The 26,752-nt window shown below is 37.0% G+C and overlaps 1 protein-coding gene across 1 annotated transcript in view; it reads left to right on the forward strand.

Annotated features, from left to right (window-relative positions):
• The first annotated feature begins 3,164 nt into the window (after window positions 1–3,164).
• DHX15 (DEAH-box helicase 15) overlaps window positions 3,165–26,752 on the forward strand; it is a 54,915-nt gene continuing 31,327 nt past the window's right edge. The window contains exons 1-3 of the mRNA XM_069495267.1: window positions 3,165–3,404; window positions 10,007–10,433; window positions 15,428–15,621. Coding sequence (XP_069351368.1) covers window positions 3,334–3,404; window positions 10,007–10,433; window positions 15,428–15,621 — 692 coding nt within the window. The 5' untranslated portion in view covers window positions 3,165–3,333. The remainder of the gene's footprint in view (window positions 3,405–10,006; window positions 10,434–15,427; window positions 15,622–26,752) is intronic.

Raw genomic sequence — 26,752 nt, forward strand, 5'->3', positions numbered from 1 at the left:
TGAATCCCAGAACTGTCATCGCGGCCACGATACTTTGCCTCTTTGTGCACCAGTTTCCTCATCTGTAAACGAGTCTAACTCATAGCACCTAACTCAATATTGCCATAAGTCTCAAATAGGCTAAAATATGTAAGGAAGAGTGTCTGGTTTATACGATGGGCTTTACATGTGTCTGCTATTATCATTATTATTTCTTAATTTAGGTTGGGAGACACCTGTGGCTGAGACCTGGAGCTGGTTAGCTGCATAAGACAATTCTTCTAGGTGAGTAAGTCCATGCCGTAGACCAAATATTAAATAATAGATCCGAGGGTTTTCTAGTAGGCAAAGAGTAAAAGTAAAGGCAATAGAATTTTCTCTGGAGGCTGGGCGAAGTGGCTCACGCTTGTAATCCTAGCACTCTGGGAGGCTGAGATGGGAGGATTGCTTGAGGTCAGCAGTTCGAGACTAGCCTGAGCAAGAGTGAGACCCCATCTCTACCAAATACAGAAAAAAAAAAAAAAATTAGCCAGGCATGGTGGTGCACGCCTGTAGTCCCAGGTACTCGGGAGGCTGAGGCAGGAGGATCGCTTGAGCCCAGGAATTTGAGTTTGCTGTGAGCTAGACTGACCGCCTGGCACTCTAGCCTGGGCAACAGAGTGAGACACTGTCTCAAAAAGAAAAAAAAAAATGAAAAAAAAAATCTCTGGAAATATTCCCAGCAAGTTGTGGGGGGCCTGGTGGGTGGCTCTTCTGTATTCTAGCGATAATTATATATGAAAATCTGGAGTGGAGCATTAGATCTAGAACTCTGTTCCTTCTCCTAGGAAGTGTGCACATCCTGGAAGATTCTAGTCCTTTGTTCCCTTTATTATGGAGTCCATAAAGTCATATCCTTTGGTAAATATGGCCTTTCTTCAGTCATTTAGGTTACAACACAGTTGATTAGGCTATAGTTTTCTTTAGATATATCCTTGGCCCAAGGAAAAGGTCTCATCACCTTGATTTCAGTTCCTCCTTTATCAAGTCTCCTTGCACATTTATGAGGCTGGCATCTCTAAGAGTGGGGCATTTCTGGAGGTAGAATTCTAACTTTATTTCCTGATTATGTCTCTGAAATTTTAGAACACTTTATATTTGTCCTCAAACTGAAAACCTGAAGACTGGGATTGCAATAGCTGGAGTGAAATCTGGATTTTGATGCTGATTTTAAGTGGCTGTGTTAACTTGGGCAAAACCTAGGGGTTCAGGTTCTTCATTTGAAATAAGGAAGCAAAAAGAGAAAATCAGCTGGGAACCCTTTTCCAGGTTTACAAGTCAGCGATTATACATCATGATCTGACAAAAGTCAGTACAGTCCCTGCAGATACCAAAATCCATGGATGGTCATGTCCCTGATATAAAATGGCAGTATTTGCAGATAAGCTATGCACATTCTCCTGTATACTAAATCATCTCTAGATTACTTATAATATCTTAATACAGTGTAAATGCTATATAAAGATTAATAGTTATTATGCTGTATTGCTTAGGAAATAAGAACCAAAAAAAGTCTGTACATGTTCAGTATAGATGCAGCCATACATTCTTTTTGGAATATTTTCTATCTGTAGCTTGTTGAATCCATGGATAAGGAACCCACAGATATGGAGGGTCAAGTGTACTACATTTTTTTCCTATCAAACATACCTATAATAAAGTTTAATTTATAAATTGGGGACAGTAAGAGATTAACAATAACTAATAAATAAAACAATTATAACAATATACGGATAGTCCCTGACTTATGATGGTTTGACTTAAGATTTTTTTCAACTTTACAATGGGTTTATTGGTTTATTAAATGAATTTTTGACTTAACGATATTTTCAATTTACAATGGGTTTATTAGGACATAACCCCATCATAAGTAGAGGACAATCTACACTTTTAATAAAAGCTATGTGAATGTGGTCTATCAAAATATCTTATTGTACAGTACTATGGGTACCTGAAACCACAGAAAGTGAAACCAGGGACAAAATAGAGACCACTGTACATTCAGGATAGAAAGTTGTACTAAACATTTTATAGGTGAAAAAGACACACCTGTTTCTTTGTGTTGACCTTGGAATGTGGGTTTGGTACAAAAATAAAAACCCTCTTTATCCAGTTGCGATTTTTAAGTTGCATTTAATTCTAGCCATTGCAGTTCTGCGAATTTGATATGAACCATAGTATGGTCTTCCAGAGTAGCCAAACAGAGCCATTACATGAAAAACAGAGATCACTCTGCTTGGGTTGGTCCACAGACCTTTTTCTTGTGCATTTCTTCCGAGAATGAATGCAATTGAGCGAGCAGATGGGTTCTAGGGGGCATGGGTTCTAGGGGGCGAGTGCCACAAAAGTCTTAAGGGTCATCCTGCCCATCAATTTGCTATCGCTTTACAAGCTGTAGGGTACAGCCCTTCTGCCTGTGTGATTTCTTCACCTTCCTCAGCCTTAGGGTGTACATCTCTAAAACAACACCTACCCTGCAGGGTTACTACTGTAAGAATAAGGACAGAGCTAGGGGTAATACTGTGAAAGCATATTGTAGGCACACGAGGTGCGGGGAGCAAAAAAAAAAAAAAAAGTTGTACCCTCACTGCCAATTTTCTGTATTCCAGTAAAAACATCTACAGCTTGAGTGCATTTTGCCTGCGCTGGGTAAAAAAAGGGCAAAATAGATCATGGCAAGTCCAAACATTTTCTCACTGCAATTAAGTGTCTGGTGTAGTGGCTGCAAGTTTTAGATCTGGATTTATAAAACAGTAGGGTTCCAACTAAGGCTCTTCCACTTATTAGCTGTATGATCTTCATTAGTTTCTCACTTTCTCTGGGTCTCCGATTCTCCTAAAGCCAGGGTAATACAGATGGATAGGATTTCCTCACTAGGACTAGACTTTCTCAGTTTCGTAAAGCAGTGGGGTAAGGTGGGACTGACAAGAAGCGTAAAGGCCACCAGGCTCAGGGGCCCCAGCAGCCGCTCAAAAGGCGGAAAGCTCCTGGAAGACCGAGGAGGCTGGAGAAAGGTAGGGCCTAAAGAAGTCGGACCAATGAGGCTGCTGGCGGGACTGGAGTTCCCGCCTCTGGGCAGCGTGCGCGCGCACCACGCACGCACACACGTACGCACGCACGCTGCGGAAGCGCGCGCAGGCCCAGCCCTCGTCGCCGCCGCCATTTTAGCTCCTGGTTCGGGCCGCACGGTGTGGGCTGTTGTAGCGGGAGGGGTGGGGGTCCTCCAGAGTTAAATAGCTGTCCTCTACTGTGCCCATACAGTAGCTAGCTTCTTATTTTGCTTCCTTCATAACCGCCCTCTCGAAGAGTGCGAAGATGTCCAAGCGCCACCGGTTGGACCTGGGGGAGGATTACCCCTCCGGCAAGAAGCGTGCGGGGACCGATGGGTAAGCGAGGCCGGCGGCGCGAGGCAGCGACTCGGGCTTTGTTGGGGTTCCGGCAAGGAGCGGGCCAGGGCTGGCCTGGCCAAGCGGGTCTCGGAGTCCGAGTCTTTGTTTTCCTCAGGGCTTGGTTCAGCAGCGGCGGGTCGGGAAGAGCGGCCCCTGTCCGGCCCGGCAAGGGCGCGGGGGTTTGCGTGTGGCGGGGTCGCCGTCCGGCCCAGTCGGGAGGGTGGAGAGGCCTGTTGTGGCCACGAGGGCGCCTCCTCTCCGAGGCCAAGCCGAGCGAGAGTCACTTTCGATGGGGTCGGCAGGGAGGGAACCGCGGACCTCGTGGCCTCTGTTCCCGAGTAAGGCCTGGAGCCTGGGGAGAGGGTGGGGGAGGGCGCGGCGGGAGTATTCCCTTCCAAGGGCACCAGGTACTTCTCAGGCTGAGGGATCGGGGAAAGGGCTGTGATTGTGGGGGTGGGGGGCGCGGCTGGGTGCTCAGGAAGGGGTAAGACCGAGGGCGGAAAGTGAGAGAAGCGTGTGGATTCTTGTGTAGGCTGGGGTGGGGGTGGCGGGAGTTGAGTGAAGCGAGCAAAAGGGTAGTTCTCGGGGGAAGGGAGAGTAGAGGGCCTGCTGGGAGAAAGGAAAACGTGGAGTAGTACACCTGGTGGGCTGGAAGGCTGGTGGTTTGGGGCGGCTGAGTTTATAGTTTGGCGGGAGAGAGCGTGCCTCGTTCCATTCAAATACTTCAAAGTAGACACTAGGCAAACTTCCGCCCTCTACCTACGCTCCCGCCATCTCCTTTATTTCCTGCCTTGTTCAAAGCAGTGGTTACTGAGCATCCCTGGGGTAGGGATTAGAAGGTATTCTTTTTCCCCCGTAAAGTCTTATTTTCTCTCTTTCTCCCATTTTCCTTCATAAGTAGCTTTTGAATTACGGGGACTCTTTTCAAAAGTGTTTTTAATACTTTTGGCAATAAATCGCCCATGTGGAGGTTGAGAGTTGAAATACGTAGACTCATTGTGTTCCTGATTCCTTTCCCTTAGCCTTTCCTTAAAGGGACAGAGGAATTTAGCAGTTAACTTAAGCAGATGCGTAAAAGTAATTTCTTGTCCAGTGTATGTTTTTATCCAGAAGTACAGAGATCTGTTTGGATAATTCAGGCAAAAATCATAGAAGTCCGAATATCCAGATACTTTGCATAATTTCATTTTATTGTGTGAATGTGACACAGTTTCTGTCAAGTTGCCTATATAGCTTTTGTGCCTTCTTTTATACTAAAGTTCTTCATTGGGATTGATTTCCAGGTATCTGTTTAGTTTCAGTTTGGAGTATAAGCCAGGGTAGGATGCACTTTTTGATGTCTTGCCTTATATTGCTAGAAAGCAGAAGTTGGTCACATTTTAATTTTGTAGATTCTTTAGCTTGCAAAATTAGACATTGTAATCATACAGTGGCATTGTAAGGCTCTCCTTAGGCTGTCCTCCCTATCCTTCATGACCCCCAGCCAATGTTAAGTGGGTTTGAGTTATATGTTACAAATCTTTAGAGCTGGAAGCAATTTTAAAAAGTGTAATCAGCTTCTTTCGAGGAATTAGAAACGGAGACCAGAGATTAGGTAGCTTGTGCAAGTTTACACAGTTTACAGCAGGATCTAGAACCCTGCTCTATTTTCACTCTTCAGTGCTCAGCCTAATAATGTAGTTAAGAGTCATTACAGCCTATTTTAATGATATTTATAATGGGTTGGTGAAGTAGGGAACACTTGGTTCTTGATTCCTCTGAAGCAAAAATAAATTGCTTCTCATCTGGCTGATGTTTCACAAGAGGTCAGATTGGAACAAAGTATTTTATATGGGAGGGAATGAATTCACTCATTTATATTTGTGCATATGCACACCATTTTAAAATGCTTTCCTTGGCATTAGTGGTCCCATGATATGTATATGTGGTTGTTTCCTTTCTCTTCTAAAAACAGATTCCTTAGTAAGAGTGTTGACTCTTTGAGTCCAAGATGGTAACCTTATGATTGCCTTGTATATTGACATTTGCCTGTAGGTAAAGGAGAGTTCATCTTTAGAATAATGACCAAGTCCTGAGAAATTTCTAGAGGGAAGTTTTATGCTGATTTCTGTGTCATTTCTAAAAGAAATGGTTTTATTTAGCTTACAGTGTTTATTAGTTTTCATGGATTTTTATTAAATCCCTGACAGTTAGCAGGTGGTTTTATCTGAGAGCTTGGGCTTGTCAGTCTCCTGAATGCCACTGCCAAACATGACTGTCCCATTTCTCCAGTGCTGAGAAGGGAGAGTAACTCAGTGGGAGATTTCACGTATATTCATGCTCCCAAACTATATAAGGCTTTATTTACTACTGGCATATTTTAACTTTGAAGTGAGGTGTAGAAGTTGTAAGTTCCTGTTATATATTCTGACCTTATTCCTTTCTCCATGAGCCTACAGAATTTTCACTATAAAATTACTACCAAAAGACAACTCATTGTTGAAGTATAGAAAGATTTTTTTAAAATTAGGAACATTTTTCATTTGATGTTGGTTTCCCATATTCCTGATAAGTGCTTTCCTGTTAATTGCAGGAAAGTGAAGCTAATATATTAATATTAATGCTGCGATAACATGTAGCGTACGTGCTGTGCACCTGACACTATTCTAGGTGCTTTATACGTAATAAACATTTTCACTACAGTCCTATGTAGTAGGTGAGGCTAAGTAACTTTCCACAGGGAACACAAGAAATATCTGTACACTACAGTATAAAGAAAAAGGCAATAAATTCCCTGAGATTTCATCTCTATCTTCGAAGGATATTTTTTTGAACATTTTTACGATCTCTGCATATTTACTCACAAATATGAACTATACTAATTATCAGTGGGATTTTTCAGTATTTGTTATTTTGTGCTTTGATTTTTTTTCCCCACTCAGAAATGTCATTAACTAGTGTGTGTATACACACACACACACACACACACACACACGCACGCTTGTCCTTTTCATTGGCTGCATAATTCTCCAGTTGTAAAGGTGTGTCATAACTTACTTAGCCAATATCCTGTTAGCTGATGTTTACATAGTTTCCCAGTCATTATTTTATAAACGAAAAGTATAATGGACATCCTTATAGATACGTATTTGTGTACCCATATCTTTAGGAGAAGTTACTGGAAGTAAGATTGCCAGATAAAAAGCAATGCTTATTTAAAAATATTCCTATTTTGATGATCAGTTTACATCTTCATTAGCAGTAAGTACTTCAGTGCCTGTTATTCTTCCATGTAGAATTTTAACATTGTATTGTAACTTTTAAAAAAAATCTTTAATGATAACCAATATTTATTGGGCATTTATAGTGTGCCAGGCAATACTTTAAGCATACTACATATATTAATTCATTTCATCCTTTTTATACTCCATAAATTATTAGTAACCACATTTTATAGATAAGGAAAGAAATAACTGGTCATACAGTTAGCTTAAGTCCTGAACAAGGATTGAGCTGAGACACAGTACAGAACCATGTGCTCAACAGCTTTCATATTGTCTGTCCCTTCTACTGTTGTGGCTAAGTGAGCATAAAGTGCTGTTTTGATGATCAGTTTTTTGTACCATTATGCCTCAATTAGTAAATCTTTAAGAACAAAACTCCTTTATAAAAGAAATGCCTGTTTAAGAAAGAATATATGTGTACATACAATGAAATATACATATTTAGGAAGCAGGATTCTAGTCCCTCTTTTACCTTTAATTTTTATCCTCCTTCCCCATTGAAGGTAGATAGTTTGAACCACAGGCAGCATTTCTGGGTGGTGAGTTTATCTTCTGCATCCTCCCTGTTGCTCTCTTATTTTAATCTGAGACATTTTATTCATACTTTTCACTTTGCAGATTAGTAAATTGAGGCTTAATGCCTTTCTTGTGGTTATACACCTGTGATCCGAGTACGAGTTTTACTCTTAAACCACAGCTATCTCCATTTTTTTGGTCAGCAGCTAAACTTTATGTCTTCAGAATGTATTCTGTACTTCTGTATTTTGTTTGGTAATGAAGCTTCTGATAAAGTGAGTCCCTGAAAAAAACTTTGTTAGTGTAGGTATTACTGTAACAAAGCAAGACTGTGTGTGTCTGTGTCTGTGTCTGTATATATATACAATTTACTTTGTTCATCACCCCTTTTCCCCCAAGTTTTGTAACTCTTGAAAAGTTAGATCCATATCTTAAGTGCCTTTTACTATGCTAAAAGTATAGGAGAACTTAGGAAGAACTTAGGAGAACATAGGAAAGTTCATTGAACTTTTTTGGGTCCCCTCCCTCTCCTGCATGGTTGAGTGAGTACTAGAAATATGAATCCTTTTTATTTAGACCAAATGTTATTTAAGGGTTCCTTTCGCAGTGTATGCTCCATAGCCTTTAAGCTGGGTACATTTTTATGTACATTATTATAAACTACTACTCATTTGCATTTTGGGGCAGTATAAATGCTTATTTAATTGATGGGGACCTTAGATTGGAAAAAGAATGAGAGAAGCAAAGAAAGGTGGTTGGTGACGTATTTCAGAGATAGGCCAGGACTCTGAAGTTTTGAATTGTAAAACTTCATTTTATGTTTATTGTGTTATCCTTTAGTTTTTCTTTCCCTTTGATTTCCTTTCTGTTTATGCCAGGTGGAATGAAAGGCTTCATTCAATTCTAGCTACAATGCCCAGTGATTCTCTAGAAGCTGAACATTGAAATGGAAGAAGGGAAAATCACTTTTCATATTTTTATATATATACACACACACACACACACACATATAAGGCTTTTCTCCCCTTTGAGTAAATTCGTATGAAATAGAAATATATATTTTAAGGACAAGATCAGATATAATTGGTTAGCTTACCATTTCTGTAATTGGGGAACCATCCTAGAGAATGAACACAGCTAGTTCCTGCTGTGTTACTGATAAGTATTGCATTGCTTAATGATGGGAATAAGTTTTCAGAAATGTGTCCTTAGGCAAATTCCTCATCCTGTGAATATCATAGAATGTACCTACACAAACCGGGGTGGCATATAGCCTATTGCTCCTAGGCTACAAACCTGTATAGCATGTTACTGTGCTGAATACTCTAGGCAATTGTAACACAATGGCAAGTATTTCTATCTAAACATAGAAAAGGTACAGTAAAAATACTATAGTATTATAATCTAACGTGACCACCATCATGCATGCAGTCCCATACATGCAGTCCGTTGTTGACTGAAATGTTAACATGATGCATGACTGTACTTACTTGGAGCACAGAAAATTTATGCTATTTTTGTATGTTGCAGATAAGGAACAATGAACATAGCTCCATGTTGCCACAATATTTCAAGTCTGGGTCTAAACACCTTGTGGCGAGTTTGTTTGCTATAGGACTTGATCTGGAGTAAATTGGATTAGTAGAAATATGCGTAGATTATTTTAAGGTTTTTATGCCCACCATCAGCCCATCTCAGCAACAGCCTTTTCCTGAACACAGAGACATTCGAGCAACTTATAGTCATTCTACTTGTGAGGATTCCTAGCATAGATTATTTTAAAATTACCATTGTATGGTGGGCCATCTCTAGTAATTAGAAGTATAATAGATACCAGAATTGGCTATTTTAAATTGACCTAAGTTTAATATGGTGGCTACCTGCATAATTTTAACATTTTAAACAACTTAATATTGTTCATGAAGCCTGCTTTAATTTGTCTACATTTTATTTTATGGTTAACCAAGGTACATAGGTTTACAAAGTATTTCTAATGTTTTACTATAGCCATTATGGCTAAAATGTAAGTGAACAATGAAAAAGGAATAAAAGTGTTTCAGTATTAGTTTTCCTTGTAAAACAGTATACACTTATCAAACCAAATTGGGAAAGTGCTGTAAAGTATAACTAAGAAAATAAACTTAGCTATAATCCATACTTGTATTACTTAGTTGAGATACTGATATGTGTAACATTGTACTGTGTTCTTTTCACTTAGTATTACAGCACAAAATATTTTCCTGCAGCAAGGAAAGGGATATTAAAGTAATTTACTAGAAATGAATAAAAGTATTGAGTAAAACCATCACTCTTTACTGTAACATTGTGAGGTGGAGTTGTCTTTGTGTATGGTAGCAATGTTCTTACTAAATCTTGAATATTTTTCAGTGCAAAAAATACCTCCTCACATAACTTGAAGGAGAATCTGGTAAAGATTGTGATGCCATCTTCTTTTGCCCAATTAGGCCTTTTTTCCACCTTACCCTCAATCTCTAGTGTCTGTGACTTATGTTTAAAGGGGCGGGGGGCAGTTTACTTGCCAGATACTGAGTTCTTGTATTACCTCATCTATGGTAAAGGTTGTGGAAAGAATTTGAGTATTATTAAGGAAGGGAAAGATATTTATGGTGGAGCATGGAGACGCCTTGATTATAGGTTCTTTTTCATTATTTCTGATAGTTATGTAATCCACTGAATTTTATATCCATTTATTCATTCAGTTGTTGGACATTTATGCTTTTTTTTTTTTTTTAAACTATAATGCTACCATGGAAATTTTGCATAAAAATCAGAATCTGAATTCTAAATTTTTATTTTTAGGAAGGATCGAGATCGTGACCGGGATCGTGAAGATAGGTCTAAAGATCGAGACCGAGAACGTGACAGAGGAGATAGAGAGCGGGAGAGGGAGAAAGAAAAGGAGAAGGAATTGCGAGCTTCTACTAATGCAATGCTTATCAGTGCTGGATTACCACCTTTAAAAGCTTCCCACTCAGCTCACTCAACCCACTCGGCACATTCAACACATTCTGCTCATTCAGCACACACGGGACATGCAGGACACACATCACTTCCACAGTGCATTAATCCATTCACCAATTTGCCCCATACTCCTCGATACTATGATATTCTAAAGAAACGGCTTCAGCTTCCTGTTTGGGAATACAAGGATAGATTTACAGATATTCTGGTTAGACATCAATCCTTTGTGCTGGTTGGTGAGACTGGATCTGGTAAAACAACACAGGTGAGTTATTGTATATCACGGTACATATTTCATCAGTTTACCAAATGTTGCTTATTTGATGCTGGTGGTCTGGTTCCCTTTGTCTGTCTGTCTTGTAGAACACCTTGAATAGCTGCTTTGATGTTTAGTGCTTTTTAGTGACTTTTAGAATGGAAATCCCATAGGGAGTACCTGTCTTCCCTGAGTCTGGGTGAAAATAGCAGTGCTGGTTTTTCCAATTTTATTGCCTTAAATATTTCAGAGTGATGTTCTCCTACCCATTTTGCTCTGGGACAGTACAGATTTGGGGGCACAAAATTTATTTTCCAGTGCTTGGGTGGAGAAACCATTAGAGTAGTTTTTGTTGTTTGTAATTTATTATAATTTTTTGAACCATGTGAATATTATCTATTTTTTTCAAAGCATGAAGTGCTTCAAGACATATAGTCTCTACCCATGACTTTCATCCATCTAGTCACACCCCCATCCCAGTAGAACTAAACACTGTCACTAGTGTCTCATTAGTAATATATCTAGGAATATGTAAGATATTTTTCAAACATGGATGGTCTGTTATTTACTAGACCCCTGTTGATAGACATCTAGGCTGTCTCTAATGGGTGTTTTATATGGGCAAATTTGTCTGTAGGAAGTGGGAATTGCTGGGTTAGAAGATAAGTTGTAATTGTGATATATACAGCCAAATAGCCTTCCTTAGGGTGCATATCAGTTTACCCTTTACTATTCCATGAGCATATATGAGAGCACATGTGGGAAACTATTAGAACATACTACTGAACTTGAATTTTTATAAATCTGACAAGTGAAAAGTGATATTTTGATGTGCTTTTTAATTTGCATTTTCTTGCCACGAGTGAGGGGTTAACCATGTTTTCGTTTTCTTGAGGCTGAATCATCAGTTAAAAATTCCTTTTGGTTACAAAAGTAGCAGTTCCTGGCCACTGTAGAAAATTCAGGAAAGTTCTGAAATGAATTTAATGATGAGCTATCTTACCATGCAGAGATGATTGTTAATATGTTGTGTTATCCTACTGGCCTGTTTTTCATATTCATGAACCTATGATACATGTTTATAATTAAACATACTGCATGTACAATTTATTATACATATGCCACAGGTCAGTTTGCACATTTTATGGAGACATTTTGAAGGCTACTATGGCAACCAAAATAGGAAGTTTTATTAAAGACTAGGCCTTAGTGAGTGTGATTTTTCTTTTTTAATGAGGGAAACTTAGTGTTGCTATTAGGAAATGAAGCCAACAGGGTTTTTTAAATCAACTTAATGAAATTTAAAGAATTTTTAAAAAATACATGAAAGGTTGTAACTGAACTTACTACTATCATAGTATTTTTAATAGTTATTTGGAATGTTTTACCACTTTGCATAGTATTAACAGCAGCCATTTAATTGGCACTTGGGTAAAGACAGACGCTGTGTACTTTACATGTATTATTTCATTTGAATTACTGTACAGCCCTGCAAGGAAGGTATTCATCCCCATTTTACAAATGAGCAAAATGAAGTTTATATATTTATGAGAAACTTAACTTTAATGGGTTGCCCTGAGTTACATAGTTTATGAATTTAGGTGGGCTCAACATTTTAAAACTTTGTCTTGTAGCTAAAGTTACATTTATTTCATACTGCTCTTCTCTGGTCTGATATGGTCCGCTTTATTTCAGAGATGAGTTTATTAACTGTAGAAAAAGATGAAGTCAACTTAAAACAAGAGGTTTGTGATTATTTGGATTTTGGGGGATTACTTAAGATACTTGGGTACTTAGGTTTGCAGGGCATTTGGGGGATTTGAAGGGAAACCAGTTTAAACAGTGAATTTCATTCAGAGGCTTTTTGGCATACTCTTATTAAACTTTAAGAGTAGTCAGCCATTTTTTTGGTTATTTCTTTGTGCCTATCAGAAAATGAAGTCCTCCAGACAAAATCTAAAGTAATGATTCTAACTTTTGACAGACCCCCAGTAAAGACATTTCATGTTGCTACTTAGTATGCATATACTATATGCACATTTAAGAAACTGAAGCTAGCTCACCCAAAGGGACTGCATGAGCAAGGACACCTGTTTAAGGGAAGGGAAAGCATTGTATGCCCTGGCTAGAGTGTAGAGGGTGTGTGGAGTGGGAGGTGGGGCTGGTGAGACTGGAACTATAGGTTAGGCCTTAATATACGTTGCTATAGATTAGGAAGCCATCAGAGCTTTTAAATTGGAGGGGAGTGACAAAGGATTTCTACAAAAATGTCCTGTCTAGTGAGCATGTTGATGACAGACCATATAAGAGGTCGTAATAAAAGTTTTGACTCTTTGAAGGGCAATAGGAATGGAAATTAAAGGATGTATTAGAGTCAGGATGTTAACAGTTACTGAGTAGGGCATATGTGAGGAATTATAAGTATTTGGAGGAAGGTGAGAAGTGGCTTTGCTTTTGAGCATGTTGAATTTGAGATACTAATGAAATAGTTGTTCTTCGTTTGGAAATGATGATTAGGTTGGGGATGGGACCTAGAGTTAGGATTGACGTTGGTGTATTGTAGGTAGTATTAGAAGTTAGGAGAACACATAAGACCACTCAGGATAATGTATAAACAAGAAGATTAGAGGGCAGAGGATCAGTTTTGAAAAAGATGACCTCAAGTGGCGAAAGGGAAGAAGCTGAAAAGAAGAATAGCTTTGGAACAACTGATCCCAATCTTGAACAAGCCAATAGCCTATATATTTCAGGACCTATTTTCTTTCCTAATGCTATTTTCCTTTGAAATGTGGATAGATGCATTAACTGAGTGGTTCTCTAAATATTGCCTGGGCACTCTTAAAAATCCCTGAAACCCTTTCAAGAGTCCTAGGATTTTCTTTGTATACTTCAAACAAAACAAAATATTACCAACATATTGAATTAGCAGATAAAAGAATCCACCTGTCGTCTTTTAAGCTAGACATTAGAGATTTGTAAAAATGTAAGGCAGTACACTCATCTAGCTGAATTTGTTTGTTTTTGAGATAGGGTCTTGCTCTATTGCCTGGTCTAGAATGCAGTGGTGTCATCATAGCTCACTGCAGTCTCAAACTCCTGGGCCTGGGCTTGAGTGGGTCTTCCTGCCTCAGCTTTCCAAGTAACTGGGACTACAGGTACATGCTACTGTGCCCAGCTAATTTTTGTATTTTTGTAGAGGCGGAGTCTCGCTGTGTTGCTCAGGCTGGTTGCCAACCCCTGGTCTCAGGCAGTTCTCCCACTATAGCCTCCCAAAGTACTAACTAGGATTATAGGCTTGAGCCACTGTGCCTGGCCTAAATTTTTTTTTTTGGTTTGAAAATTACAGTTATTTTGGGAAGTTGAGTCCACTCTCTTCCCCATTGCAAGACCCTGTTACAGTAGTCCCTATTTTAAAAAAATTTAGTTATCTTTCATAAAAGTGTTATTTGTGTTAACATAGAATGGGCTTTTATTGTAACAAACTTAGTTGTTTGGCATTCTCAGTTATTTTGAATTTAAAGGGGTCCTGAGATCAAAAGTTTGAGAACTGCTAAATTAACCAAAACTGTCTTGTTTTTAAAGTGGGGGGTAAGCTATCCGTTTCACTGGAGTGAATTCAAAAATCTGTGAACCTTCTTGCCTTGAGAATTCTGAATTCATTTTAAATATCTTTAATTTGCCAATGAATGTTTTTTGAATTTCATTTTGATAGGTCTTTTAAAAGTCCATTTTGCCTTGGTAAGAGGGTTGCTGAAATGAGGAGATAAATATATACATATATATATAGAGAGAGAGAGAGAGAGAGAGAGAGGTATGCAAAACCTTACTGGAAAACCACTTAAACCTGGGTCTGTGGGTTTATACAACTAGAGAGACACTGCTATTTTAGTTTAGTATTTTTGTTCATTTAAAACCTTTTAAAGATATGTATTGTTCTTAGAGAAGCAGCATAATCATCCCCCCTTCAGATATTTGTCAGTGATGGCAGTTATCCCCAAATTGTGAAAGCAGCCTAACTAAAATGTAATAATATGCAACAACCAATATTCTTCATCAAGCGTCACTGTACCAGAAAACCCCCATGTTTCCTGTAGCATTAGAATCTAGTAGGCTTTTGGAGTTTTTGATGGAGACCAGTCATGTCCTCCTCCTAGCAGTGGATTTTTGTTTTATATGGTTAGCACTTACATTTTCCCCATGGTTCTTTTCCAGTTAAATGACTAGGTATGAACCAAAAAATTAGAGGATCTGTTAGCTTCTGTTGATGATGAAACAGGGAGGAAATGTACTGTCATCATGGCAACTAACTTGTGCTTGGAATTTTTTTCCTGCCTCCCCCTTGGCTGCCCTTCTTATTTGGGGAAGTGCTTGCTGCTCTAGGTCTTGTTGATTTTTGAGACTGTCAATTCCTAAAATTGGCTTTTAAGATGGTACCTAAGGTGTTGCCATTGTACATACTGCTTTTGAGGGGAGAAGGATAGGAGCACCAAAGAGTGGGCTAGGAGTTAGTTTATGCTGGTTTTTAAACTAGATTTGAATTGAATTAAAAGCACAGCTTTATAGCTACAAGGCGATATGATTTCTACCTTTACCTGCATTTTGTAACTCAAATTGTATGGGAATTTAAAAGTTAGACTTAGAATATTTTTGGAAGCTAACATTGCTATAATATTATAAAGTAGAATTTGTTGTAAATTGGATTTTTTTTCATTGCACAGAGAATTATCTAATGATGGGGACAGTTATACTGTTGAGCATATCCAGTAAAGCCTAATTGGACCTCTACCCTACTCCAGAATATTATTGTGTCTTATCAATATTATACATGACCCTTCCTTGGATTAAGAGAGCTTGTGTTATAAGTTTGAGTCATAAATAATTCTTTTTGTCATATGCCTGATTAAATTTTGTTTAAATTATTGGAATGAGATAAGTGCTTTATTTTAAATATACTTGATATGCAGGCAGAGTAGAATTAATTTAAATGTGAAATTATTTGATAGATTCCACAGTGGTGTGTGGAGTATATGCGATCATTACCAGGACCCAAGAGAGGAGTTGCCTGTACCCAACCCAGGAGAGTGGCTGCAATGAGTGTGGCTCAGAGAGTTGCTGATGAAATGGATGTGATGTTGGGCCAGGAAGTTGGTTACTCCATTCGATTTGAGGACTGCAGTAGTGCAAAAACCATCCTTAAGTAAGTACTATATCTTTAAAAATGGATGCTTTTCTTTCTCTGCTTGCAGTTTTATGCCAGTAGATAGAGAACTTTGCTAGTGCAGGAGCAAGTCATCCAAATTTAGATTAGAATTGTCCAAAGTAGACTTTCTTAGACTTGTCAGATGTCTTTTTAATATAGATTCTTTTTCCTGGTAGTAATATATGTAGCTGTCCAGTAGAAATTGAAGTTCAGGGGTCAAATTTTAGTTATTTTGTTCTGCATCATAGGTGAAATGTTACTGATACTGTATAATGTGTCTTTATTGGATGCACTCTGATATATCATTTAAATGTGATAGAAAAGTAAAGCTTAGTAAAAGCTCCTTTTAAAAGAATGATGTGTAGGATGGGGCATGATACATTTGGGGGAAGAGGATACTTTCAATGATAATTGTGTAGCTATTACCATGCATATGTTATGAGCTTAAGGGGGAATCTTTTGTTCTGTAATATACTCTTGGAGACTCCTAAAGGTCCTCGTTCCTCTTTATAGCTGTGGTGCACATGATTGACAATCATATTGAGTTTCTTTCTAATGTTTTAACTTTTCCTAATTTTTTTATCTTCATCTTACACTTGCATTCTGCATAAGTAGTGATATTTGCTGCCTGATGGTCACTCTTTTGAAAATCTCATTTCCCTTCTGCTTATCTGTGTTTATGTGACGTGTAAGTCAGTTTTAGAAGTAATTTCTTTGAGTTGGGGCTGTGGCAAGTGCCTGTATTTCCAACTACTTGGGAAACTGAGGTAGGAGGATCATAAGGTCACGAGTTTGAGGCTACATTGTGCTATGATTGTGCCTATGAATAGCCACTGTACTCTAGCTTGGACAACACAGTGAGACCCCATGTCTTTAAAATGATTTCTTTATCGCAATGCAGTCTTCTCCCAGAGATTTTTTTTTTTTTTTTTTTAAAGACATTTGGAGACAGAATGTTATGTGGGCAGTGATGTGAGTCTTTGATGGCAGAGATATTTACAGTGTTAATGGTATAAATGAAACAAGAGTCTTACATAACAGTTGATTTTTTTTTAAACTATGTATTTTGTAGGAATGTTCAAGTGTATGCAGAAGTTGAATAGTATAATAAACTCCATATGTATTTATCACCAACCTTCAACCATGTCAATCTTGTTCATCCATATCCCAACTTTTTCCCTGTCTCAAATAATTTTGAAACAAATCCTAGATATTTTATTTCAGTGTGTATCAGAGATAAAGTTTCTTAAAGTATAATTATATGACAACTACAAGTAAAAATCTTTAATCTAAATATCCATTTTTCAAGTTTGTGTCAGGTTTTTTTAGTTCTTCGAGGTATAGCTCATATTATTAGAACTTATTAATTCAGTATGGTTAGTAGTTCAACTTTAAAGTACTTAAGTCAGCTTGTCTTTATGAGGCATGTTTTTGGCGTAACCCCTGATTTTCATTGTTAGTTTGGTGATATTACATTGATTACAGAATAATTACATCAACAAAATTGTAGCTCATTGTTTTATAATACTTTAAAATGCACATAATGTCAAGGACTTGAGGATAATAAAGGGCAGATATTACTCACCTTTAGTAAAAATATCATTCTGACATTTGATTCACTTTGCATTAAAGTTATTTTGGTAAGCCACTCGTGTGGCTTAGTCAGTTGAGTAGCGAGAACAGAATTGGTAAATTGGGATGTGAGAAAGTTATACGCAATATTGGGGCTGTGCGTATGTAGTGGGAAGTAGAGAAAGGATAGACTTTCAAAAGATGTATGCTTGTGAAAGATTTTGGTTCAGTTGGTAGGGAATGACAAGTAACATAGATAGATTTGATAGCTTAAAGTGAAAGTATTTTTGGCATTGTCATATTTTCTGATGGAGCAATTCCGAGAGATTATGATGAAACTTCTTTAAAACTTATTCCAGACTGGGTAAGGTCTTTGGTGTTCCTTCTAGAATCTGCTGAAGAGCTAAGAGATAACCTAGTGTTGTCTTTACATAATATTAATAAAAGAGTGTATTATTGCCCATAAGTTACCCTAAAACGAAATAAAATTTTCAAATATAACTTTCCTGTTTAATAGGAAGAAGACTAGTGGTAGTTTTAACTAATGGAAATGCTTTATTAAATGCAGTGTTTTATGAATCTCTAAATATATTTTGCGTAGTCATTTATCAACTCATTGAGAACCCATATATTAAGAACAGTTAAATCCTTAACTGAAGATCAGTTATATAGTTAATTGGGTAAGAAGAGTGACTACATCAGACAACTATCAGTACTCTTCATTAGCTGTTTTCATAAATAGATATATTAAATTGCTCACGTGTCCATTGTGTAGCCAGGGGGAGGTACAGATCCTGTTTCAGTCTTCTACCTGTGGCTATCCAATTTTACCAGCATCATTTATTGAATAAAGATTCTTTTCCCCAGTGTGTGTTTTTGTCTGCTTTGTCAAAGATCAGATGGCAGTATGAGGATGGTTTTATATCTGGGTTCTCTGTTCCAATCCATTGATCTATGTCTCTGTCCTTGTGCCAGTACCATGCTGTTTTTTGGTTACTATATCCTTGTAGTATAGTTTGAAATCTGATAAAGGGATGCCTCCTGATTTGTTGTTTTTGCTTAGGATTGCATTGGCTGTTTGGGGTCTTTTCTGGTGCCATATGAAGTGCAGAATTATTTTTTCTAGATCTGCAAAAAATGATTTTGATATTTTAATGGGGATTGCATTGAATCTGTAAATCACTTTGGGTATCACAAACATTTTAACAATGTTGATTCTGGCAGTCCATGAGCATGATATGTTTTTCTGTTTGTTTGCATCCTCTGCAATTTCCTTACTTAGTGTTTCATAGTTCTCCCCATAGAGGTCTTATATTTCATTTTTTATGTGTTTGCCTGTCCCCATCCTTTTTTTCTGAAGCATGCCTTTTGCAACAAATTTATTTTCCTGTTGCTGTCCTAGAATGGCAATTATGAAAAAACCCAATGAAGTAGCTAAAGAAAGGCAGAGCAGTCAGTGAAGGAAAAGTTGGTGTATTTATGACCAGTCAGTATAACATATCTTAATTCATTTTGATTCACGGAAGATGAGGTTGGCTCCTAGTGTAACACCTTTGTGGTGGATTTTAAGAAGCACTTTGTAGTTGGAGTTGTAACACATATTAAGAAGTTATTTCTTCCATTTTTTTAGGGACCTGATAATTTTTTATGGAAGAAAACAGTTTAATCTTGTACCTGTGGAAAACATTGTAATATTTGATGTTGGATGATTTGGTAGCTAATTTTGCTTTTATTTTAGGTGATATGCATCCTTTTGATTTTTTTTTCCCCCAAGCTGTAAAATTACTGAAATAGTGAGAATCCAGTTAGTTGAACAAGTACTGTGTAGTCATTCAGTCAGCTAATAATTGAGTACCTTCTATGTGTCAGGCAGTGCTAGGAATAGTAAAAAAAAAAAGAAAGAAAAGTAAAGCTGGTCCCTGTCCCCATAAAGCAAATAGAAATGTAAATATAAAATTTCAAATTGCGATTAAGCTTCAGAAACAGAATATTGGGGTTTATATGAAAGAACGATTTAAGAATTTGATTTAGATTTGTGATGAGATGTTAAGTCAAGATTTGAATTGAAAATGATGGTTGGCCAGAACAGGAATTGGAGTATGTAGGGTGAGAGCTTTCCAGGCAGATAGAACAGCTTTTGTTTCAAATATATTTTTTTCTGAAGGGAAAAAATCATAGTTCTTACTTGAGAAGGTGGCACTCTTGTCTGTATATTCTTTAAGTAGCCTTCTGATTTGTGTAAATCAGCATTTCTATGCCAGATCAGTTTTAGGATGTTAAAGAACTGTTCTTAATCTCAAAAAGGCAATATAGGTAAGAAGATGAAAGAGAATCCAAAAGTATTTCACGAATATAATAGCCTAATACATACACTGCTACAGTAAGGGGCTGGATGGTACAGAACCTCTAAGGTTGACAGGTGGAGAATTGCCGTAACAGATTCTTGGGGCCTCTGGAAATAACACTAAAGCACTACCTGCACGAGGACTACGTAGAGTTTCTAGAGTGGGTTTCCAAGCTGGCAATCTCATTTAAAAATAAATGACTTGAGAATGAAAAGGAAATAAATCCTAGTGCACAGCCTCTAGGCTTATAGTGCCTGAGTTTTGTCCTGGCTCTGCCACTTACTAGCTGTGACCTTGGCTATATGTTAATTAGCCTTTCTGTGCTTAGTGCTTTTTTAGAAGGTGGAGCTGATAATAACTACCTCATAGGGCTCTGAGATCAAATATGGTAGTCCGAGTACAACTTTAGAGTAATCCTGGCACTCAGATTAGGAGTGCTTTCGTCAGCATTGCCGATTCTTGCTGCTTGTAGTGGTGGTATGTTTTCAGTTTGAGAAATTATTGGATCTTACTGGTTAACTCAAGGAAAGGAACTTTTGAAACCAATTTAGTAAAGTTTCTTTTAACATAATAATTGAATTACAATTGGGGGTGGTAACTTGAATTAACCTTTGATAATACTTGTCACTGTGGAATGAATCCAAATACTCTTTCAGGGCTAGAGGTAAGAAGTCAAATAGGTAGGGTACTTTAAGGACCATTACTTACACAAACAATTATAAACTAATTTATTGAATATCTGTTATATCGTAGGATTTGTTCTAATTCAAGTGTAGCACATAATTAGGTAAAGGTAATTCTATTGGACTCCTAGAGGTAGGAATAAAGGATAAATGTGGTTACATACCACTTTAGGCAGTTCCTACCCAGAACACTAAAAAGTTCCTGTAGTCACCTTAGGAGTAGAATTCTGTTGGCTTTTATTAATTCATAGAAAGCTAACTTGATTTTCTAAGGGTCTACATATTTTGTTACCTTTTGACCTTTGTGTTTGTACTTAAGCACTTTCAAGGATTAGTTATAGAAGGCTTGTTTACACAGTGCCAGCTTCATACAAAGTATTAATGAACACATTCATCCTAGCTTTCTGTAAATTCTGTTGTAAGGGTGAAAAACCATTTCCTCCAAAACTTGTGAAAATTTGAGGAGTGGGCAATATATTTTGAAGAAGTGAATTGCCTTTATTTTCCATTGCTAACTTAAGCATTTCTGAAACACATATATATGCATAATAGCTACTTCCCGTAACAAAGATGTATGTTTTGGCATGTGGTCTTAAGCTGTTTAGCTTTCTAAGAACGAGTCTGTACATACTACAAATGGGTTTTGATACTTTCTTTTTGTTTTTGCCCCATTTGTTGTATTAGAACATTAAAACATCGTAGATTCCAAGTTATTCAAAATATGTTGCCTTTCCATGTGACCATTTACATCATTTAGTAGTTTGTCTCATTGTATAGCAGCGGCCACCAACTTTTTGGCACCAGGGACCAGTTTCACGAAAGACAATTTTTTCACAGACGGGAGTGAGCCCGGGATGGGGAGCTGCTGTAAATACAGATGAAGCTTTGCAGGCTCCCTCGCCTCCTGCTGTGTGGCCCTGTTCCTAACTGGCTTAGAACTGATGGTAGGAGAACTGGTGGATGGGGAGGGGACCACAGATACATAGTGCTGTTGTGATTATAGTAAGATTAGTGTTGCTTGTACTGTTTAATATTGTTGCTAAGAATATATCAAATTGAACTTGAGCCTGTATAAGTCTTTGATTCTTTTACCAGTGAAAGGAACATTAAGTATGTAGGGAATTTGTACTAGTACCACTGGCTTTTTACTGACTTGGTCAGGGCGGTGAGCCGTGAAGCAATTAGGAAGGTAATTAGAATGTAGAGATGATTTCACAAAGGGGGAAATATTTCATCTTAGTTGAAGGATGGGGAGACTTAGGCAGATGGACTAGAAGTAGCAAATAGTATAAATCATTTTCTGGTATTCTAGGTTAGTGAGCTAGGTTTTTAGTAGGGTTGAAGTTGTCACACTGTCTTGATTCACCAGACATTAATGTTTCACTAATTTCTTTATGGCACCCTAAGCCTAAAGAGATACTTCAGAATTCTATTTATTAAATAGGTGGCTCCTAACAACTTCATAAGCATTTAAGTTTAAGAATACACATACATTTAAAAAACCCTTTTATTTCATTCTTAAATAACCACCGTTATTTAGCAGTATAGCTGCACCATTTGAGTATAGTAGTTTCTTGGACTTTGAAATCAAATTAGACACTACCACCCCTATTTCCTACTCTGTACTTACTTTTGCATGGTACTCACTTTTTATAACAGTGACTATCAAAAATGTAGCTTCACAACTATGATATCACCGGAAGGAATGTATGATATACTGTTGGAACTTTGAACTACCTTAAAGTAGTAGTTCCTGTGGTGTCCTACAGTTAATATGGAAAATAATAAAAATTATGTTTTAAATCATTAAGATGAGAACATATTCTAGGTTATTATTTAACATTTAACAAATCGAATGAACAGTTTAACTGTATCATATTGAGTGACCTGTCTATACCTGAAGTAGTTTAAACCTTCTGTTGGCTGTGGAAATGTGCATAGACATTAAAGTTATAGAAGTAATCTAAACCTGAATTGTTTGAATGCCTGTACCGTGGCTAGCAGATTATACATAGGCTAATCTTCAGGAGATCTTAATATTGAACAAAAAAAGTCTTTTTTTTTTTTAAACTGCTGTGCTTACATGGATCAGATTTGCTTGAAGTTGTCTTTACATAACTTCATAGAACTATGCTGGTATGAACAAAGGAAAAATTTTGTAAAATTCTGTAGTGAATATTTTGTAAATAAAGGTACATTTATCTACAATTTCTCCTTTTCCCTATGTATGGCAACTTTGGGGACACTCTGCATTGTTTTTGTACCTGAGCCATGCAGAAGTAATTGATGTTGGAAGAAATTATTTTGATGGAGGAAGATAATTTGTGATGACTTTATTGTAGCTATCGAATAAATATAATAGCATTCACTGTGAGCATGTTTAAAAACTATTAGCAATGTAATTGATCACTTTGTAGTACTGGCATTGTGAGGGATAATGTCTTAGTCCTTTTGGGCTACTGTAACAAAATACTGTCCATTGAGTAGCTTATAAAAACCCAGAAATTTATTTCTTACAGTACTGGAGGCCGAACAGTCTAAGATCAAAGTGCTGGCAGATTTGGTATTTGGTGAGGGCTTGTTTCCTGCTTTATAGATGGCACAGCTGTGTCTTTACATAGTGCAAAGGAATAGTGAGCTCCCTGGGGCCTGTTTTTAACTAAGGCTGAGTTCTCAAGACCTAATCACCTCCCAGAGTCTCCACCGCTTAATACTGTCACTTCGGGGGTTAGGATTTCAACATGAATTTGGGGGGGACACATTGAGACCATAGCAGGTGTGTAGGGTGTTGAGACTCAGCATACTGAGTAGTGAAGAGAGCTATATTGAATAAAATCTCACTATACTATTCTTCTGTCTTCTGATACAGTTCCTGATGAATGAAAGCCGTTTTAGCTTTGTCATTCTTCTGTGCCACCTTGTCATTCTAAAAGTATTCTACAGATAAAAGCTTTAAACAAACGTTATATGATAAGGAACATAAAGGTGAACAAGTACTTCTTTTGAGCGTAGTATCTTTTAGAAGTGTTAATCTCATAACTTTGAAGAAATTACTACAAACTTGTTTGTTTAGGCATATTGACATAAGTAAGCTTTTCTTTAATAGAGGCACTTTCAAGTTGTATTTAAGTTGACTATTCTCAAATTTGTGGCAAATAGAAAAGTTATATATACTTTGAGCATTTTAAAATAAAACCTATAAATTCATTTATCAATTTGTTAAAGTTGGACCAACATGCTTCGTTGAGTATGGGTCCTTTGTTTGGAGTTCCATTTAGTTCTTAAGGTGGAATTTAAACTTCAAATACTTGCGAAATAGCACGTGTTGTTTCTCTGGAATTCAAGAGAATTGAGTCCTTTGGAATTCCAGAATTCCAGACCCCTTCTAGTCTTTTAGAGTTGTCTCGCACATTTAATAGGTTTTTGTGTGTAACTCATCTTGTTACAAGATTTTCTGAAGCATGCAGCTTGGGGTTCATATATTCACTTCTCTTTTCCCTGCTCAGAGTTTATCATTTCATGTCAAATGTAATTACCTTTACCCAACTGGTAAGAACAGAAATTTGTATGTATGTATCACATTATGATTTTTGGAGTGACAGGTTATCGCAAGGATTTATTAGTTACTTAAAGATGAGTTAAGTGTGGTAAGGAGTTGTATTTATTGCATACTTAATCAAGTGCCAGGCAATTAGTGTACTAAGTGCTTTATTTATGTACATTGTTGTTTAATTTAAATAATTTTCACACTATTTACATTTTACAAAAGGAGCATTACAGAAGTAGAAGAAATTGTCAAAGGTTAGACCACAATTGGAAACCAAGTTTGTCTTTGCAACAAGCATGTGTTCTTAATCATTGTGTGTTTTATTCTTTTCCTTCATCCTCATTTCTCATTGCTCCATGTAATTCTCTAAGTATTTATAAAGCTTTCCTAGGTAATATGGAAAGCAGTAAATCTAATTACTAAGATTAAAAAGTGTCAGTCATTTATAATAGATACCTTTTGAAACAGATACCAAGAATTTCTTTGGGTCATGCTGAGTCAAGTTTTAGATTCTTTAGAAATAGTTTTAATTTATCTTCATATTTAGTTATGCCAGGATAAAGCCTACACTTTGAAAGGCAATCAAACTAACAATATTGGAATAGCACGGCACAGGTAGGATTTTCATAACAGATTTAACTTCTCCAGCATTTATACCAGGGCTCAAGACAGTATGTGTACTGCTTTCACTCACATAATGACTTGGGGATTGTTCTAGAACAGTAATCAAGTTGATTCGTTCTTTTTAATGCATTTATGATTGTACCCTAGTTTGACTAATCCTATTGATGGATACTCAGATTTACAGTTTTCCTATTAGAAACGGTTGCTGTCCTCAGTATCCTCTTACAGTCTTTTACACACTTTTTTTCACGCGTGCACATCTGTGAAATGAATTCCTTGCAAGTGAAATTGGTTGGATCAAAGAGTGTGCTTGAATTTTATCAGCTTTTGCCAGATTGCCCTCCATAGAGATTTTATCTACTCCCACCAGTAAGAAATGAGAGATGAGCATCTGTTTCCATACCCTTGCCAATGTGGCATTATAAAACTTCTTAAAATCTTTGTTGGTCTCTTATGTGAAAAACAGAATCTCTTTGTGGTTTTAATTTGCATTTATTTTGTGTGAAATTAAGCATCTTTACATATATTTAGTAGCCATTTGTGTTGCTTTTTGGAATCTGAGACTGGTGATTTTTCTCTTTTCTCATTTTTCCAGGATTGCTACCTGGTTGACAGCCATTTGTCAGGTGTTATTTTAAAATGTATCTCAATTTCAGAGAAGTTAAATTTGACAAAATATATGGTATATGGAATTGATGAAATTTTATATCAGTTTATATTCTTTTCCCATCTTTTTGTGGTTGGCTTTTTTCTTGCTGATTTGTAGGTGTTCTTAAGAAAATTAGCACTTTGGATTTAAGTTGCAATTTTTGCCCAGTTTGTCATTTGTTTTGCACAGGAGTTGAATTAACTACTTTTACAATGTCTCAGTTTTGCATCATGCCCTGCCCAAAATGGTCTTAAATAATTTAATCCATGTATTTCGCTATTGTGGTTTTAAAAATTTTTTGATCAAGCTGGAATTTGGAGATTAGTATCATAAGGTTTGAGGTAGGGATTCAGGGAGTTTCTGTCACCATTCCCCTATTCCCTGCACCAAATATTACACTAAATTATTGGAATTGCTTTACATAGATAGTTTTTTCATCACTCAAGTGGAGCATTAGTTATTGATGTGCATTAAAGTTAGGAATACCTTAAATATATTGTTTATTAATTTTTTTTTAATTTATGGTTTTCGTTTTAGAAAAACAATTTTTGCCTGGGGATTCTTTTTCCCTTTCTTGGCTTGTGATTTTTTTTCAACCCGAAAATTGGAGATATTTCTAAAAGTTATGAATATACATAAAAATATAAATACATACTGTATTTGCAGGATATAATGTTTTGCCATGGTTTGTTATTAGAATTGGTGATGTCATCTGGCTGGGATCAGAGTTGATGTATGGCTTGAAGTTTTACTATGCCATCTGTGTGTGCCTATTGCAAAAAATATTTAAGTGAGGTTGATACTACCAAACACATTGGGATTTTGGTTTATTTTACTGATTAAGCAGTCACTATTAGAAACCTGTACAATTTTTGACTTACTCCCAAGGATGTTTTTGCTACATTGGTATCTGCTTTGCTTAATCTACCTGTTGTTTAGCTTAATTAATTTAGACTAGTGCATTGGAAACTTTAGTAGATATCAGAATCACTTGAAAACTTGTTAGAGCACAGATTGCTATGCCTTGCCCTCAACATCCTGATTAAGTAGATCTGGAATAAAGCCCACGTTTTGTAGTTCTAATCAGTTGCCAGGTGATGCTAATGACTTTTTAAGTGAGTCTCTTCCTCAAAACAGTTGGAAGAACACTGTAGGTAATAGGGCACCTAGTAAAATGTAGAGTTTGGCTAACATGTGACATTTTTGTTTACTAATTCATTATTGAAACTTCAAAATTATGTAATAATTTTATTGCAACTTCGTATTCTTGTGATTTACTCTTTGGCTTGGATAAATATTTCATTGTATCTAAGAGAACTAATATAGCTTGACCTATGTAAAGGGAAATGGACTATGGTTTTTCTAGATCATCATACCCGCTTTTGCCTTTCCGGTGTTCTGTGTCAAGTTACTTTTTTTTTTTTTTTTTTTGTAAAGGATTTCATACATCTTAGCAGTATAGCAAATCATCAAGTACTTCCTTTTTTTTTTTTTAGTGGCTTAAACTTACCAGAAGTTTATTCTCTTACAGTTTTGGAGGCCAGAAGTTCAAAATCAGTATGTTGGCAGGGATGGTTTCTTCTGGAGGCTCTGAGGGAAGATTACGTAGCTTCTGGTGTGGCTGGTAGTCCTTGGCATTTCTTGGCTTGTAACTTTATAACTCTAGTCTCTGCCTCCATCATCACATGGTTTTCTCCCTGTGTCTCTT

This window comes from Eulemur rufifrons, chromosome 19, assembly GCF_041146395.1.
Source record: "Eulemur rufifrons isolate Redbay chromosome 19, OSU_ERuf_1, whole genome shotgun sequence".
Classification (NCBI taxonomy): domain Eukaryota; kingdom Metazoa; phylum Chordata; class Mammalia; order Primates; family Lemuridae; genus Eulemur; species Eulemur rufifrons.